General features: G+C 43.7%; 1 protein-coding gene across 7 annotated transcripts in view; it reads left to right on the top strand.

The window, feature by feature from the left end:
- The window catches only part of USP15 (ubiquitin specific peptidase 15), a 100,216-nt gene that overhangs the window by 26,096 nt on the left and 55,204 nt on the right, over nt 1-18,916 (top strand). For 4 of the 7 annotated variants that reach the window (XM_081957003.1, XM_081957005.1, XM_081957007.1 and 1 more), the window contains one exon: nt 8,131-8,214. The exons of 1 other annotated variant lie outside the window; for it this stretch is intronic. In XM_081957003.1, the coding sequence (XP_081813129.1) occupies nt 8,131-8,214 (84 nt within the window). Of the gene's footprint in view, nt 1-8,130; nt 8,215-8,956; nt 9,025-18,916 lie in introns of those variants that run through there. 2 more of the 7 variants (XM_081957010.1, XM_081957008.1) reach the window with 2 other exon arrangements.

Below are 18,916 nucleotides of genomic sequence, written 5' to 3'. Positions count from 1 at the left end.
TAAGGGTATGGCTAGCTGATGAGAGCTAAATAGCTTGAAATAGATCTATACTAGTCTCCCTTTATTTATTTATCAGCACAAATACAACACAAATATAAAAAGGCAACATTAAAAATAAAAGTATGGTTTTCTGCCTGGATGGCCTTCTGTAATGAGCCGAAGGACAGAAAGAGGGAGTAGTGAGCTGCTCCCATATTTGGGCATACCAGGGGTTGTAACACAAAAACATACAAATACATACAAAGTAAACGAGTGCGAGCCACACTGCTCTCAATTCTAACCAGTTGATGCTGTGGGAGGTTTTGGGCGGTGACCATCTGCCCTGTGCAATCTGGTTGTGGAGATGAGCGCCCCAGCCGAATAGACTGGAGTCCATCGTGATGATGAGACAGTCTGGCTCTTTGAAGAGGGTGCCCTTCGCCAGCGCAGGGGACAACCACCACTGGGAGACTGACGTACCTTTGGAGAGACTCGAACCAGCTGTTGAGAGTTGCTCATGTTGGCCCTCTGGTAGGGCAGGAGGATCCATTGTAGGTGTTGCCAATGAAGGCATGCCCAAGGAACTATTGACAGGCATGAAATCATCTTGCCGAGAAGTTGTGACAACTGCAGCACCGATGCCTGTGACGAGTGTAGTAGCTGGAACACCTGGCTTATGATGCTTGCCAAGCGCTCTGGAGACAGGGAGATCTGGCAGCTGATGGTGTCAATGATGGCACCCAGTTGCTGCAGTTTGTTGGTCGGATGCAGGTGACTTTTTTCTCTGTTGATGGAGAACTCATGATGTTGGAGGGTTTGCAGAGTGTGCTGCAGGTCTTGTACCGCTTGTTGCCATGACGATGATTGGATGAGGACATCGTCCAGGTAGCAATGCAGGCGCACTGGACGAGATCTCAGGAAAGCCGCCACCGTGGCTAGGATCTTCGTAAAGGTTCGAGGTGTCAAGGGCAGGCCGAATAGCAGAGCCCTGTACTAGTAGTGGCAGCCTGCATAAAAGAATCCAAGGAACCTGCGGTGAGCTTTGCAAATGGGGATGTGGAGGTAGGCTTCCTTGAGATCTATGGATGTTAAGAGATCTCCCGGCCTGATGCAACCCAGAATTAACTGAAGGGACTGCATCTTGAACCTCCGGTATGCTATGTGATGATTTAGTTTTTTTAGGTCGAGGATCCCCCTCCACCCCCCGGAGTTCTTTGGGACAAGGAAGAATATTGAATAAAACCCTGTCCCTTCCTGACCTGGTGGAACTGGTTCTATGGCATCTATGTCTCTGAGGTGAAGGATCTCCTGTTCCATGAGAACCTTCTTGACCGGACAGGAGGGGTTGGACACCGAATGAAGTGTCAGGGAAGTGGAGAAATGAATTCTAATGTTAGACCTATGTGTATCGTCTGAAGGACCCACTGGTCTGACGTGATCCGCTCCCATTGGGCATAGAACAGCTGTAGACGCCCTCCTATGGGAGCCATCTGCTGGTGGTCACTTATAGCATCTGAAGGGTCGAATTGGACCCTCCGCGATAGGGGCGTTTGGAGAAGGACCGTTAACGGTTCCTGTCACGAAAGGGCTGACGGTCCTGAGACCTATCCGTGCCCTGAGAGAATGGACATTGGAAGGAACTGGAGGTAGACGGCTGCTCCAAGTTCCGAAAGGGCTGCCTCCTATAGGTCTGTGAACCCTTACGGTCAGATTTTTTGTTGACCGAAGGCATAACCTTCTTTTTGTCCTTTTCAACCAGGATGGGGTCTAGGGCCTCCCCAAAAAGCTTACCACCCTTAAAGGGAGCCGATGCAATCTTCCACTTGGATCGCATATCCACGTTCCAATGTATGAGCCATAAGAGGCGCCTGGTGGTGACATTAGAAGTCAGGGATCTAGAAACAAATTTGGCAGCATTCAGGGTAGCATCAGCCGTGTACTCTGTTGCTGCCATAATTTTGTTGACATCCTGTCTCAATTTGGTATCCCCTGCCGGAAGCTTGGCTAGGAGCTGTCTCAGCCAGAGTAGCACCGCCGTGCACAGGAAGGACATAGAAGCAGAAATTTTAATGGCCCAAGCCGCCGCCTGATGAATCGTGTGGCAGGCGTTCTCGGCCCTTTTGTCCTCCGCCTTGAGCCCTTCCAATAGTTCACAGGGCAGCACTGAGTTGGAAGTGAGCGCTGCCACAGGAGAGTCCACGGGAGGCAATTTCAGTAAGTCGTCTAGACGTGGGTCAACTATGTACAATTTCTTGTCATTACTACTAGGGGTGGCAAGGGTGCCTGGCTGTGCCCATTGCTTTTGCACCACATTAAGAAATAACTTTGGAACTGGCACAATTTCCTGAATTGGTTTTGGCTCCTCAAAGAGTCCCTCGCTGAGGTGCTCCAGAGCAGGAGCAGTCGGAGCTGGGGTGTTAGTACCCAAGCAGGTCGAGGTTTTGGCGTTGCTCAGAATAGTTTTGAAATTAGTATACTTGAATAAGCCAGAAAAGGCCGGCTTGTCAGGAGCAGCAGCCTCATCCCCTGAGAATTCTGGTTCTGGATCAAGGTCCTCCTCCCAGTCAGAATCCTCACTGGCCAAGGAAGAATGTGATGACTGAGGGGGCTGGGCATGAGTCATTTCTGGTGAAGGTCCCAGTGTCAGGAGTGGGCGTGATTTGCGCGGGCGCTTGGCCCGTTGCAACATGCCGGCTTCTATCCCTTGGGAAATGGCTCTGGCAATGACATCCTGCATTTCTATGGAAAATTGGGTCCCCTATCTTCCGGTGGGCGAGCTCCGGGATGGGGCTCAATGACTGGTTGTTGGGGTGCAAGGGTCTCTAATGTGACCGGCTCCTCCTCCAGATCAGACTGACATGCAAATAGGTCTGCTCGATTGGCCATAGAGGGCCCAGGGGAGCCTGCCATTGCAATGGAATCAGCAGAGGAGAATTCCTGGCCTTCATCCTCACTCTCTAACATTGGAAGATCCTAACCAGGTTGAACCCCGGGCGAGTGATCCCCAGGGGAAGCAGAACCAAATGTCTGGGCCTGTAGTGAGCCCTAGAAAAATGCTTCTCTAAGGCCTTCTGGCGTCTGATGGCATCTCTGTCTAGGCCCGAACTCTGCTTAGTCCCCTGCCTAGAGTAAGGCTTGCTTGCTCTGATGGCCTCCCTGGCTTCCTTGCCAGCCTATCTGGTACAGGCCCTGCTGGTAGAAGGACCAGCCTGCTATTCCGTCTGCCATGATTAAATGTGGGGATGTAAGGCCTGAAAGGAAACTTTCCCCCACTCACAACCTCAAACAAACAGCCTTAGCGCTCTGGTGCAGAGGCACTGAAGGCAAGGGCAAGTAAAGCTCAGCAGTCCTTTGATTCTGAAGGAGAATGGTGCGAGCTCCAAGCTCCCAGCACTCACGCAGGTCAATTAATGTGGGGTGCGACCACATGGGCCACCAACCTCCGCTGCTGCCCTCAGTGTGATGGAGGAGCTGTGAGTAGGCAAACCTGCCGAAAGTCCGGACAGGAAGGCTTCTAGCGGCGACCTGCAAGAGACAGGCAATCAGGCTGCTGTAGCTGTTTTTGTTTGTTTTTGTTTTTGTTTTGTTTTTTGCGGTAAAAAAATGACGGCCGGAACTTTTATCCTTTCAAAAATGGCCACCGCCATGTGCGACCCTTTCAAAATGGCTGCCGTCATGTTCGATGCTCTCAAAATGGCTCCCACCATGTGTGACCCTCTCAAAATGGATGCTGCCATGTTTGATGCTTTCAAAATGGCCACCGCCGTGTGCGACCTTCTCAAAATGGCCAACGCTATGTGTGATGCTCTCAAAATGGCCGCCACCACATGGGACCCACCTAAAATGGCCGCCCGCATACACCGGAGAGCTCTGAAGCTCCGTGCCAACAGCCGGCTCACTGAGAAGCATGGTCAGCAACAACGGAGGGCTCAGTGGGGATATAATCGCAGCAGGATCACTGCGATCACGCTGGCATCGGCATTCCGACCCCATGCGCCTTGCCCAACAGCTGCCTGCAGCCTCACGGTGCCCGAGCGAACCCAGGACACCGGAGAGGCTGAAATTGGTTAGAACCAGGGAATTAAATTCAAGGGAGACTCACCAAGCCTGCTCAAATAAACAGGAAGTAGAATAGAATCTTTTTTTTTTTTCAAAAATTTTTATTGGTTTTTAAAAAATATTTATAAGGAAAAGGGTAGGTGGAATGGTTACAAATTTTGGCAGTTGCAAGTGTGGCAGACGCCCCCTCCCTCCAAACTCATAAGATACATCTAAGTATAAAACATTAATACATGATCGTAAAAAATCAGCATATTAATTCTAAAAAAAAGTTTTCAATCAATTTATATAGTTATGATATATAGTCTAGATATAATTTCATTATTACTTTCGGTCTGTTTATAACAATGTGGCCTTTATGGAAAAAAATAAAGTGAACCTAGAAAAAACAGAAGACTCTACAACGGTTACACAGGACACGGGAGGGGCCGGAGCTCTGCCAGCGGGGGGAGAAGGGGCAACACCAAGAAAGCTCAGATCACAAAAATGAATAAGAATAGAATCTTTTTGAAGTAAATAGACGATTAGAGAGTCCAAGCAGTCAATTAGGAATGAAGAGAAACTGGAAGCGCGTCCACTGGGCTTAGCTGAATTGAAAAAAGTTGAATAGAGCCACCAGAGGCGTGGCTTAAAGTTTCAATTCAGTCCTGGGCTATATTTAACCGATACTTGGACTCTCCAGAGCAGCACCCAGGAAAATGGCTCTTTCTCTTGGCAGGTGGCAGCAGTTTGCCACCTTCTCTGCCAGCTTCACCATTAACTTACTGGGAAAAACCATCGGAGAAGATTGCAAATGGTGATCACACATTATCACAGGGCATTTGGCAACTAGTCATAAGTGCAAACTAATCATGATTACATAACTGCAGGGTTGATAAAGCAATGTTTTGTAGTGGCTAGAAGAGCTTCATGAGTCATAAGGCACCCCTCTGTGGCCATTCTGGACCATTGTTGAACAAACAGTTGTAAGTTGAGGGCTATCTGTGTTAAGATACTGTTTCATTGAAAACAAACACAGGGTGGCACAGAATACTACTATATGTGATTAGATATCACAGTCATGCCATAACAACTAGAACAGTTTTCATTATTAGTATTTAAAGATACATTGTGCCTTCATGATTATGGATATGTGTTCTTGTTTTGATCAGGTCACAGTCTGTCCTTTCTGGAAATACATAAATGTGGCTCTTTTTCTGTGACAAGAACATTCAATTTCAAAAAGCTAAAATTTGAGTAGAATTTGAATTTCCACAACCCTGCATCCTTTCAATAATTGAGGTGGCTTATGGTTTAGAATGAGAAAACAAATGGAAGCAGCACTCTTTCAAATCTTGTCATCACTAAAATTTCATATAATATTTTGATGTCATGGAGGAATTGGCAGCTACACCATTTCCCATCAAAATGAAACTAGATTAAAAACTAGAAACATGCATTTTTCACTGCAGGTACCTCCCAGTTTTCATCTATTATGTGGATGCTAATCCCACTGTAGCATTCCAATTTTATGAGTCTCTTTTAGGAACTATGAATGCTATAGATATTCGAAAATGAACAGAAAAGAAAAATCTTGGTACTTGGTGCACAAATAGAATATCTCTGATTTTTGGAAACATATCTATTTTTGCTGCTTCATGAAGAAAGCAGCATCACATCATCATGCTTCATTGCTTTCTACATCAATATGGACTGATATCAAGGAATATGTCAAGAGTTCTGAACAAAACCTTTCCTGATTACACAACAGTCATTAATTCAAAGCCAATTCTTTAAATCCTTACCTTTTCAAAAAGCTTTGTCAAGACAAGAGGAGCAGAATAAGAAGTTCTTCTCTAATACACAGAAGTTTGTTGGTTTCCATTGGACAAATCTTGAAGCACTTCGTGGAACATCAGGCAACTTTTTTTGAGACAGAAGAAAAGCCCTATCTCAACAGTTTTGATAGAGAGCAGTTTGTTCATTTTTTAACCTTAGCAGATATTTTCAGCTGTATGAATAAGACAGATGTTATTGTTCAAGGCCTTTTAGATACCATTACAGGTGAAACTCGAAAAATTTGAATATCGTACAAAAGTTCATTTATTTCAGTAATGCAACTTAAAAGGTAAAACTAATATATGAGATAAGACTCATTACATGCAAAGCAAGATAATTCAAGATTCTCTATGGGGTTCAGGTCAGGCGAGTTTGCTGGCCAATCAAGCACAGTAATCCCACGGTCATTGAACCAGGTTTTGGTGCTTTTGGCAGTGTGGGCAGGTGCCACGTCCTGCTGGAAAATGAAGTCAGCATCCCATAAAGCTCGTCTGTGGAAGGAAGCATGAAGTGCTCCAAAATCTCCTGGTAGATGGCTGTGTTGACCCTGGACTTAATGAAGGCCAGCAAACTCGCCTGACTTGAACCCCATAGAGAATCTATGGGGCATTGCCAAGAGAAAGATGAGAGACATGAGACTGAACAATGCAGAAGAGCTGAAGGCCGCTATTGAAGCATCCTGGCCTTCCATAACACCTCAGCAGTGCCACAGGCTGATAGCTCCCATGCCACGCCACATTGAAGCAGTAATTGCTGCAAAAGGGGCCCAAACCAAGTACTGAGTACATATGCATACTTATACTTTTCAGAGATATTATTCTATGTGTAATCCTTGTTTTATTGATTGCATGTAATATTCTAATTTTCTGAGATGGTGGATTTGGGGTTTTCATGAGCTGTATGCCATAATCATCACAATTATGACAAATCACAGCTTGAACTATCTTGCTTTGTATGTAATGAATCTTATCTCATATATTAGTTTCACCTTTTAAGTTGCATTATTGAAATAAATGAACTTCTGCACAATATTCTAATGTTTCAAGTTGCACCTGTATAGATGCAGCTAAAAAAACTATGAACTCTTTTGGCCAAGTTGCCATTCTGAAAGAATTTTGGAAGTAGACAACTATATCAACTTTCCATTGCTGAAGGAAGCACTACAGGCTGCAGACAAAGTATTGTCAGATTCTCCATGGCTATCTGCAAACGTAGAAATTCTGCAGAACTCTTTTGGAAGTTATTTCTGCTCAGACACTTTGAAACAGAAGTATGGATTTATAGTTCTTTCCTTGCTGGTATAGACAACATTAGTGATGCAGATCCTGCCAAAGGTGGCCTCAATGCTTTGAGGACAGAGCAAATGATGCTGATGAATTCAATTTGAAGAGTTTTGGAGAATTCTGATGTTCTTGTCACAAATGTACCCTTGTTCTAATACAGCAAAATATGGGAGCTCTGATCCCATTTGGTATCATCTCCTTTGTCAGTCATAATTTTCAACACTTGTTGCATCAAAATAAAAATAAATAAAAATAATTTAGATATCAGAGATGACATGCACATTGTCTTATCAAATGCCACAATCAATTTCAACATCTGATTGAAACCAAGCAACATCTCATTACATTCTCATTAAATTCACTTAGAGGAAAATTAAACTTTATTTTATTTACACAATGTAGGTTTTTTGGGGAACTGGACATTTCAAAAGTCTATTTTTAGATTCTTCATTAAGAAAAAGTAGTTTACTGTGCAGTAAAATTAATTCAATGCAAAACATTGTAATGCACATTTTTCTATGGAGCTCTATGTTCTTATCAGATTCTCAAAGGGTATTGTGACCTAAACAAATTAGGAATCACTGTTCTAAAATGCAAAGTGAACAAGTGCTTTAAACTGCTCTTATTCCCATATTTTTTTGACAATATTGATGCACCTTTATTAATAACATTATAAAAAAGCCTTGTTTTTTAAAAGTGATGTCTTTTATTAGCATCCAAACTAATTTTTGGTAGAGGTCTTTTTTTTTTTTTTGCTAAAGCCTAATTTGGGATTTGGCTGACCAATTTTTTTTTATGCTTTTTGAGTGATATTTTCAAATACCTTTTGAAAATGGGCAAGTTAGAGTACTTGGGTATTTGTTACTTTGACCATAAGAATCTTTTTTTATTATTATTCACATACATTGCTTCATGTTAGTTTTTCCTTTTTCATTATTAATTTTACAATCTCAACATTTTTATCTAATTTAACATTTTCATATTTTTAAAGGTCACCAGGTGCATCCAATTTTCCAACTTTACCAAAGATTTCTCCATCTCTATCAAATAATTATAACAACATCAACAACAGAAAGTAAGCACTGTATCTTAAAGAACGTTTAATTTTAATCATCCAAGTAAAGTTTCAAAAAGAGATTGTTTATAAGTTTAGAAAAATAACTTGGATGTAATTTATTGCTATGGAAATGTAGGGGGCACCAAGACTTAAAGAACACAAAAACCCTAAAGAGTTGAGAGAATTATTTCTGCTTTGCTTCTCAGAACCTAGGAACAGTAACATGCTTTGTAGCATCATTTTCTGATTTGGGACCATTACATTAAGATTTTTTTTTTAGCAAGAAAGGACTATATGCAACAGCAGTCATGTAACTTATTGATCAAGTTCTCCTAGTTTAGGAATTTCTCCTAGCTTTGGGAAGGTTTGAGATTATTGTGACTTTTTTGAAGTATGTGCGTTATGTGTAATGACAAAAGCTATGCATATGCTTCATATTGTTGTTATAGCATACTTCTAATTATTTCCCTAACAGAAATATAATATAGTACAATAGTTTTAAAACTTTTCTGTCAAATAGTTTAATACATTTGGAGTTGTATATGATAAATGCATTGCATTTTCTGCAATTCATTACGAATATGAATATATATATATATATGCTTTTTGCTAGGCTTATTGCTTTCTGATAGACATACTGGGGAAAAATGGTAGTTACAAATGCAATGTTGCTTCTCAAAATTTGTGGCTATGATGCAATTGTTAAAATGTTTTGTGTTTCATAGTAATATTTCTAAATATTTTATACAATATCTTCCAGTTAAATACTGCATTTATGAGAAGGGAGTTTTCGTATGGGGCGAAGTGGCATTTGTGCTTCTACTAATTGTGAGTAGCCCCAACTCTCTGTTAGACAAATACATGTATTTAACTGTAGTCTATTGTACTCTGTGTGTGTGTGTGTGTGTGTGTGTGTGTGTGTGTGTGTATCATAAGCTCTTTGATGTATATAAACCAGGCCGCAATTGATGTTATCCTTTTATTAGAATAGTGAATATGAAAAAGCACAGTATCTAAAGTTATGAGACAGTTATCATCTATTTAAATCTCATTTTAAAATATATCATTTCAAAAACTATAAAATTGTCCTGGCTTTGTTATAAAAAGTGCAGTTGTATTTCCATTTGATGAAATTGTTTGATAACTAGCATGGCTATTTTTTAAATTTTAAGTTAATGCAGTTTAAGAGTAGTTTCTTAATTACGTTAATACAATGTTGTAGTTTTAAAACCCAGAGGCTTCCTACCATACATTTTGTAATACACCTTTATATCTAAAGTTTAGCTAAGTAATAACTTGGAAATAATAGTTTATTTTGGCAAATTCTATGCTTCTTGCTGCACTGGTAAACTCTAGATGCAATCCTAGAAGTTGATTTCATATACAATCACTGTGATTTTACTTCAGCTCCTGTTACCGTGTTTCCCCGAAAGTAAGACATGCCCTGCTAATAAGCCCAATCGGGCTTTTGAGAGCATGCGCCATAATAAGCCCTCCCCTGAAAATAAGCCCACCCACAACTATTTAAGCGCATGCGCAACCAGTCCCTGCCATTACCACTGTACCACCTACGGGTGCGGGCTGCCTTTACCATTGGGGTGAGGTGGGTGGTGTTGGGCCATGAGGCGCGCCTCTTACCTTTCCAGGGCATCACGTTCCTCTCCATTGTGCCCAGGGAAGCTCCTGGTAAAAAAAAAAAAAACTTTTTGCGACTTCAAGAAGTTTGATTGAACTCGTGAAAAGTTTTGGTTTTTTTTACCAGCGGCTTCCCTGAACACAATGGCAAGGAATGCGACGGAGCTGGAAAGGAAAAGGCGCACCTCACTTCTCACCTGCCCCAGAAAATAATAAGCCCTCCCCCTATAATAAGCCCAAGGCCATATTTCGTGGGGCAAAAGAAAATAAGACACTGTCTTATTTTCGGGGAAACACAGTATGTATTAACTTTTAAAAGCAGGTGTTTGGGCTTGCTTGGAAAAGAAAGGTAGGCATTTTAGCAAGTTACAGTGTCTATGCATTCAGTCCTGTTAAATGATGGCTATAGTACAGTGAACAAGTTTATATTCTTTCCTCCTTCTTCCCGATTTCTTCATTTTTTTAAAAAAAAAATAGGATATAGTCATTTTGGTGAGAAAAAACTCCAGTGAACTCATCTGAGCTGATTTTTTGAGTAGAAATGTGGATCCATTTGTGGTACATTATGATTAGCCTTTTATTTTTATGCTATGGTCTTGAACATAGTTGGAACTGAATTGTGCTGAATTCATAGGAATTTAATTCAATCATAAATATTGATAAATACTTAAAGATATATGTTAGAATGTCCCTTTTACCTAATATTGCCTCAGATACATTTTTAATACAGTATTTAAAACGTACAGTCATCGTATTTTACTATTTATCGGCCTAGAAAAAGTAATTGTTTTGAAACACTATTATTCTACCCTGGTGTTCTATTTATATAACTTGCTTCATATTTATTTATTTATGTATTAAATTAGTATGCCATTCAGCTCACTCTGAATAGTGACTATGTGTGCCGTAACACATTATTTACCTGCTTGATTCTTAGAGTTAAAGAACACTGGATTTTTTTTAAAAAAAATCCTTGTTACACTCTTCATGTCTGCATGATATCATGTCCTCTTCCCCCACCCCGAAAATTTCTCAATATGTTACTTAATTGGTAAAATAGGCTGAAATTCCCTAAATGTGCTTACTTTTCTTGTGCTCCAAAGCATCAGATTAAATGTTTCTCTCTCTGTAAACTCGGTTAAAATGTAAAGAAAATTATTGTATGGTCCAAGACTGGCCAGCCTCTGGCCACTGGATCCAGGATTTTAGAAAGGTAAGCCACAGGAACTCTTTTTGGGCCCAGTTTTTGCAGTAAAATGTCCAGGGCACAGCCCTTCATTTCAGAAACAAAAAGTTCATCTGGTCGGGTAAAGCCAAAGCAGAAGCATGGCCCAATGCATCTTTCAAGTCCTGCCATGCTTTCTGGTGTTCCCCTGTCCATTCCCAGGCCATATCTTTTTCGGTTAATTGGTAAAGGGGTTTAGCAACGATGGAATACATTGGAATCCACAGTCGTGCATAGCTAATGATACCTAAAAAGATCTGCAGCTGTTTAATGTTAGTAAGGCTGATATTGCCTTAGGTGGCTTTCATGCAGTAGCCGACAGCCTTTGCGTAGAACAAAACCCAAGTACTGCACTTCCTGAGTGGCCCATTGGACTTTCTTCCTAGATACTGTGTAGCCCTTTTCAACCAAGTGTTTGAAGGAAGGTGATTGACGTATCCTCTACACCTTTCTGGTCTTTGCCAGCTACCAATAAATCATTTATCAATCCAGAGAGGTGGACGAAGCGCAACCTTAGGGGTTTTTTAATTAGATCTTTTATTCGTCTCTTAAGGGGTTCCAGGGCGGGGGGTGGGTTCAATCAGGCTGAGGGAGGGACTAGTGCCAGGCAGACAGGTGGGTTTAACAAGGGAGTGAGCGGAGCGATTATGAGAAGGGGGAGTGGCGATATTCCAGAAGAAGGTCTTCCCATTCTAACGGTCGTGGGGAGGGGTAGGTGCGAGGGTAGGCTGAGATCTTTTAACCGGTTGGGAGACCATGGCCGTTGGATACGGCCGGTCATTTGTCCCAACCCCTGCAATCTAGGTGGTCAGGACCTACAGAGCCGGGGCTTGAGACTGATGCTATGCAACACCAGGTCCGTTGCCAACAAAGCCCCCCTCATTAACTACTTGATCTCGGAGGGGGAGCCGGACCTGGCAGGGATAACGGAGACCTGGCTGGGCCACGAGGGAGGTCTCCCCCTCGTGGAAATGTGCCCGCCAGGCTACCGTGCATTTCATCAGCCGCAGGCCCAGGGTAGGGGTGGCGGGGTAGCGGTTATCGTAAGGGAAGGCCTTGAGCCAAGAGAGTCCACTGTGCCATAGATAACCGGTTGTGAGTCCCTATGTCTGAAGTGGGGCCCTGGGAGACAGTTGGGCTTGCTGATTGTATACCTGGCTCCTCGCTATGCATCAGCGGCCCTGCCCGAGCTCCTCGAGGTGATCGCCGAGATGGCGGTTGAGACCCCCAGGCTGTTAGTCATGGGGGACTTTAACCTGCCATCGGTAGGGGAAACCTCCGAGGTGGCTCGGAAGTTCATGGCCTCCATGACAGCCATGGACCTGACCCAGGTAATTCAGGGCCCCACACCCGAGGGAGGTCACACACTGGACCTTATTTTTGTATCTGGCCAGTGGAGGAGTGATCTGGGAGTAGGGGATTTAGTTATCACGCCCCTGTCATGGTCAGATCACTCACTTCTCCGGCTCGACTTTCCAACCGCTACTCCCCATCGCGGGGAGGCGGAACCGGAATGTTCTAGATGGTTCCGCCCCAGGCGCTTGATGGAACCTGTTAGGTTCCAGACAGAGCTTGGGCCATTCCCTGTAGCCCTGACCCGCACCCGGACGGAGGACCTAGTGGCCGCATGGAATAGTGCGGCCGCCGGCGCCCTGGACCGGGTTGCGTCTTTGCGGCCTCTCTTGCGGCATCAAACCACCCAGGCCCCTTGGTTTACCGAGGAGCTGGGGGTGATGAAGCGCCGCAAGAGACGCCTAGAGAGCAGATGGAGATTGTCACGCTCCGAGTCTGACTGAGCACAGGTGAGAGCCTATTTACAGACTTACCTTGTGGCATTAAGAGTGGCCAAACGACAATATTGTGCCACTCTTATTGCGTCCGCAGATAACCGCCCTGCCGCCCTGTTTAGGGTGACCCGCTCCCTCCTTTCACAGGGAGGCCGCGGGAAGCCCCCCCTGCAGGGTAGAGCAGAGGAATTTGGGGAATATCTGCAGGACAAAATCGCTCAGATTCACAGCGAGTGGGTCTCCGTTAGCGGTCTAGAAGAGACGTCGGAGGTGGGTCTTGAGGTGCCATCCTGGGAGGAGTTTGACTCTGTTACTTCCGACGATATGGACAGGTTACGTGGACGACTGCGAGCCACCACATGTTTACTGGACCCGTGTCCCTCCTGGCTTATACTGGCATCCTGGGAGGTCACACGAGGCTGGCTCCAGGATCTAGTGAACGCTTCACTGAGAGAGGGGTCCTTGCCGGCCATCTTGAAAGAGGCGGTGGTGAGGCCCCTACTCAAGAAGCCTTCTCTGGACCCAGCTAAGTTAGTTAATTACCGTCCCGTCTCCAACCTTTTTGGCGAAGTTGTAGAGAGTGTGGTGGCGCAACAGTTCCCACGGCACTTGGAGGAAATTGATTATCTGGATCCACGCCAGTCCGGCTTCCGGCCCGGTCACAGCACGGAGATGGCTTTGGTCGCGTTGGTGGATGATCTCTGGAGGGCCAGAGATGGGGGTTGTTCCTCCATCTTGGTCCTATTAGATCTCTCGGCGGCTTTCGATACCATCGACCATGGTATCCTACTGCGTCGCCTGGAGGGGTTGGGGGTGAGGGGCACCATTCTGCGGTGGTTCTCCTCCTACCTCTGGTAGAACGCAATGTGTGTTGACAGGGGGGCAGAGGTCGAGCCTGAGGCCGCTCACCTGTGGGGTGCCGCAGGGGTCGGTCCTCTCGCCTCTCCTGTTCAACACATACATGAAGCCGCTGGGCGAGATCATTTGTGGGTTCGGGGTAGATTACCATCTGTACGCTGATGACACGCAGCTGTACATCTCTACCCCGGACCACCCCAACAATGCCGTCAAAGTGATGTCCCGATGTCTGGAAGCCGTACGGATCTGGATGGGAAGTAACAGACTCAAGCTCAACCCGTCCAAGACGGAGTGGCTGTGGTTACCGGCACCCCGGTTCAACCAGTTGCGTCCATCACTGGCCATTGGGGGCGAACAGCTGGCCCCCGTGGATCGGGCACGCAATTTGGGCGTCCTCCTGGATGCCCGGCTGTCAATGGATGACCATGTGACAGCTGTGGCAAGGGGGGCGTTTCACCAGGTTCGCCTGGTGCGCCAATTGCGTCCCCTATTGGACTGGAACGCCCTCTGCACAGTCACTCATGCGCTGGTGACGTCTCGACTGGACTACTGTAATGCTCTCTACATGGGGCTTCCCTTGAGATGCACCCGAAGGCTGCAGCTGGTTCAGAATGCGGCCGCGCGGACAATTGTGGGAGTCACCAGATACTCCCACGTAACACCTCTGCTGCGCGGGCTGCACTGGCTACCTGTGGCTTTCCGGGTGCGTTTCAAGGTGTTGGTTATCATCTTTAAAGCGCTCCATGGCACAGGACCTAGTTATTTGCGGGATCGTATCCTGCCCCATACATTCCTTCGACCGATTCGCTCTCACAGAGAGGGACTCCTCCGGGTGCCGTCCATTAGGCAATGCCAGCGGGCGACGCCCAGGAGTAGGGCCTTCTCTGTGATGGGCCCGACCCTCTGGAATGACCTCCCCCCGGATATCAGAACTACCACCGACCTCCGCTCCTTCCGTAAGAAGCTTAAAACCCACCTGTTCAATTTAGCCGGCCTGGCCTAATCCCAATTTTAGTTCCTCAAGTCTGCATTTTTAAATTTTTAGGGGTACGCTTTTTAGTTGATTTTAACTTTTATAATTCTGTACAGCTGTATTTAGGTTTAATTCGCTTTTAAGGGTATAGGGCAGGGGTGGCGAACAAGTTCGACAAAAAGAGCCAAAATTTTAAACTGTGAGAGTCAGAGAGCCACACCACGCGCTCCCTTTCGGCGCTAAACCCGGAAGTACGGTCTTGCCCCGCCCCTGGCGACGCGACGACGCTTGCCTGGGCTCCACCAGCTCGGCTGGGAACGGAGACGTTTCCTCAGCGGAGCGGAGCGCCTGAAAGGGACGCAGGCTCAGCCTGCCAGGCTGCCACCACTCCACTGAAGACATTGCTGAGCAGAGAAACGTCTCCGTTCCCAGCCGAGCTGGTGGAGCGTAGGCAAGCGTCGTCGTGTCGCCAGGGGCGGGGCAAGACCGTACTTCCGGGTTTAGCGCCGAAAGGGAGCGCGCAATCCAGGTTTAGCGCCGAAAGGGACAAAATCCAAACTTGGCAAAGAGCCACAGTATACAAAATAATGATAAGAGGCAAAGAGCCGCATTCATTTTGGCCGGGAGCCGCATGCGGCTCAAGAGCCGCATGTTCGCCACCCCTGCTCCAGACGGTCCCTGAAGCTTCCAGAGGGCCTCCGGGGGGGGTGGGGGAGGCTCTTTTCGCCCTCCCCAGGCTCCTATAAAGCTTCTGGAGCCTGGGGAGGGCGAAAAAAGCATGTAAAAATGGGGGGGTCGCGCATTGTGCACGCATGCGCACTGGGGGGGGCGTATTGCATTATGGGTGCGGCACGCCCGCACACGACCCCCCTGCGCTCCCCCCTTGTGGCACACGAGCCAAAAAAGGTTCGCCATCGCTGCATTATAAATATATCCAATAATAAATAATTTTTTGTATCCTATTCTAAATCATTCTATTATTTTAGCATTAATAACATTCGCTAATAATTTTCAATTCCATGTTTTTTCCATTATTAGTATCAACCTAATATACATTTATACAAATTATTATTTGTTAAACTTCCATTAAGCATAGCTATTATTACATCCTTTTTATATGAGGCATATTAAATTTGATAAATGGTAAATTTATATTATGGCATTTCATTATATCATCCTGAAATCATCCAATGATATTACATCTTTATATTCTCTTCTATATAGAATTATTTATCTTTTATAAAAAGGCTTTTCAACATCATCTCCATCATCCTCACTTACAGTTTATATAAAATTTCATATTATCAATCTAGTATATATAAATGCTTTATTATCATTATTGATCATTTATTTGACTATAGCTATTATTACTTTATCTTATACATAATACTCAAAGTTTAACTACATTTAACTAAATTTTATTGTGACATTTCATTTCATCATCCTGTATTCTTCCAGAAATAGTGCAGTCCAATATCTCTTGCCATTTGTAGAATCTGTATTCTAAGTGTTTTCTTGATAAGTCTTATGTATGTGGACTTCTCTTGACAACTTATTGTTCATTGGATATCTTAAAAGAATTCGAAACCCTCCATCTGTTCCTTTCATTTGCTTGACTTTTGTTATCACTGGTGCTACTGTCATTATCTTTGCCAAATTTTCTCCCTATCTTCATCTATGTTTTGACATCTGAGATAGAGTTCCAGTTCATCAATCTCTCCTTTCCGTATTCCACACTTATCATTTCCCTCCACACTCGACTTGCTGTCAATGTCAACAATTTTCTTATCACTTTCATATGTCTCTGTAATTTTTTGAACTCTGTCCTGAAATTTCATCGTTGTTTTATAAGTATTCTCAACACTTCCCTCCATACTTTCTGGATTTTGATATTTTGTATTTTGATCTATAAATTCAAGACTCTTTTCAATTCTTTGTAGTTATTAAGAGTTTTTAAATTTTTAACATAATTTTTTGCAATGTTAATTCCTTTTCTTCTTCATATAATGTCATTTTTCCAAGTTATAGACACTGCCACTAAAACATCCAAGGCTTTTGCTAGGTTCACTGAACAAATTCAGTGAAGTTTTTTCCACTGACCCTTTCAGTAAACCAAGCCGATAGCTTTGTAATATCAGATATTGCCGAACCTTTAGCCACTAGATGGCAGTGTTACATCTTTTTCCTCTGTTTTTGGCTCTCTTTTCTAAACTCCGAACTCCGGAAAGGGTTTTTCTCTGGAAAGAGAAAAAAAAATGTTTGAAGATTATGACCTGGCTGAGCCTTGCGAGGAAAGGGGCTTTTAATCCACAAACACAAAAAATGGGAAGAGTATAGAGGAAGAAGGGGGGAGAAAAGACCAGTCCAGTTTCAAAGTAAGAGGCATTTGTAAAAAGTCCATCCATAAAAAATAAACAAAATTAAAGTGAAAAAGATAACACGATAGTTTTAAACCAGGGTAAATTCGCCGTTTGTTTCCTTCTGTCTTCAATTTTATTTCAACTCTGAGTCTTTTGGGTTTTCTCTTCTCTAATAATAAAGATTTTTCTCACCATTTCAACACATTGTCTCTCCTGTGCTGCTTTCGTTTCAGGGGCTTGTCCCAACCTTCTGTAGCCATATTGGCTGATTCTCTTGTGGCCGGCAAAAGGAGCTTTTTTCTGGATCAATCAGGGGCTTTGCGATGCCCCTGAGATCAGCAGGACATGCCCTTCACTATCACCGTTCCTTCAGAACAGTTTAGATCCCAAAGGATCATCCAGCAACAGAGATATCGACAGCAATCCTGGAGCCCCAGGATTGCATGTTGTGTCGTTGCAACGTCAAGCCCTGCCTTTTGAAAGTTCACTGTTTTTGGAACACCCAGTTTTAGTCCTTTTTTTTAAACGTTTTTTTTTTGTTACATATTTAATTTCTTTTATAAACAGAATGCTGCCCGGGTTTCCCCCCTTAAAGTCTTCTTATATGCATAATTCATTTTACATCATAGTTCCATTTCCAATTTCAGCTAGTAATTTTTTTTCTGTATTTTCCATCTTAGGTTTAATTTCTTCTTAATAAACAATATCATTATTTGCCCCTCTAAATTAATCAAATTAATATATCATTTCCATCTTTAATTCTATTTTACTATAGATAACATATATCCTCAAATTTAATTTTGTAATAAACATTTCACTTAGTTAATTATCCACAATTAATAGTAATCTATTTCCTTCACATCAATACAATACAATACAATACAATACAATACAATAGTAGAGTTGGAAGGGACCTTGGAGGTCTTCTAGTCCAACCCCCTCCCTAGGCAGGAAACCCTATACCGTTTCAGACAAATAGCTATCCAACATCTTCTTAAAGACTTCCAGTGTTGGGGCATTCACAACTTCTGGAGGCAAGCTGTTCCACTGATTAATTGTTCTCACTGTCAGGAAATTTCTCCTCAGTTCTAAGTTGCTTCTCTCCTTGATTAGTTTCCACCCATTGCTTCTTGTTCTACCCTCAGGTGCTTTGGAGAATAGTTTGACTCCCTCTTCTTTGTGGCAACCTCTGAGATATTGGAATAATGCTATCATGTCTCCCCTAGTCCTTCTTTCTCTTAAGCTAAACATACCCAGTTCCTGCAACCGTTCTTCATATGTTTTAGTCTCCAGTCCCCTAATCATCTTTGTTGCTCTTCTCTGCACTCTTTCTAGAATCTCCACATCTTTTTTACATCGTGGCGACCAGAACTGAATGCAGTATTCCAAGTGTGGCCTTACCAAGGCATTATAAAGTGGTATTAACACTTCACGTGATCTTGATTCTATCCCTCTGTTGATGCAGCCTAGAACTGTGTTGGCTTTTTTGGCAGCTGCTGCACACTGCTGGCTCATATTTAAATGGTTGTCCACTAGGACTCCAAGATCCCTTTCACAGTTACTACTACTGAGTAAGGTATCACCTATACTGTACCTGTGCATTCCGTTTTTGTTGCCTAAATGTAGAACCTTACTCTTTTCACCATTGAATTTCATTTTATTAGATAGTGCCCAATGTTCAAGTTTGTCAAGATCCTTCTGTATCTTAAGCCTATCTTCTGGAGTGTTGGCTATTCCTGCCAGCTTGGTATCATCTGCAAATTTGATGAGTTCCCCATTTATTCCCTCTTCCAAATCATTGATGAAGATGTTGAAGAGTACTGGGCCTAAAACAGAGCCTTGGGGTACTCCACTGCATACTTCCCTCCATGTAGATGCAGTT

Source organism: Natrix helvetica (genome assembly GCF_964273705.1).
Source record: "Natrix helvetica genome assembly, chromosome: 6".
Taxonomy (NCBI): Eukaryota; Metazoa; Chordata; class Lepidosauria; order Squamata; family Natricidae; genus Natrix; species Natrix helvetica.
The sequence above is the reverse complement of the archived record's forward strand: the minus strand, read 5'-3'. Positions and strand labels throughout refer to the sequence as shown.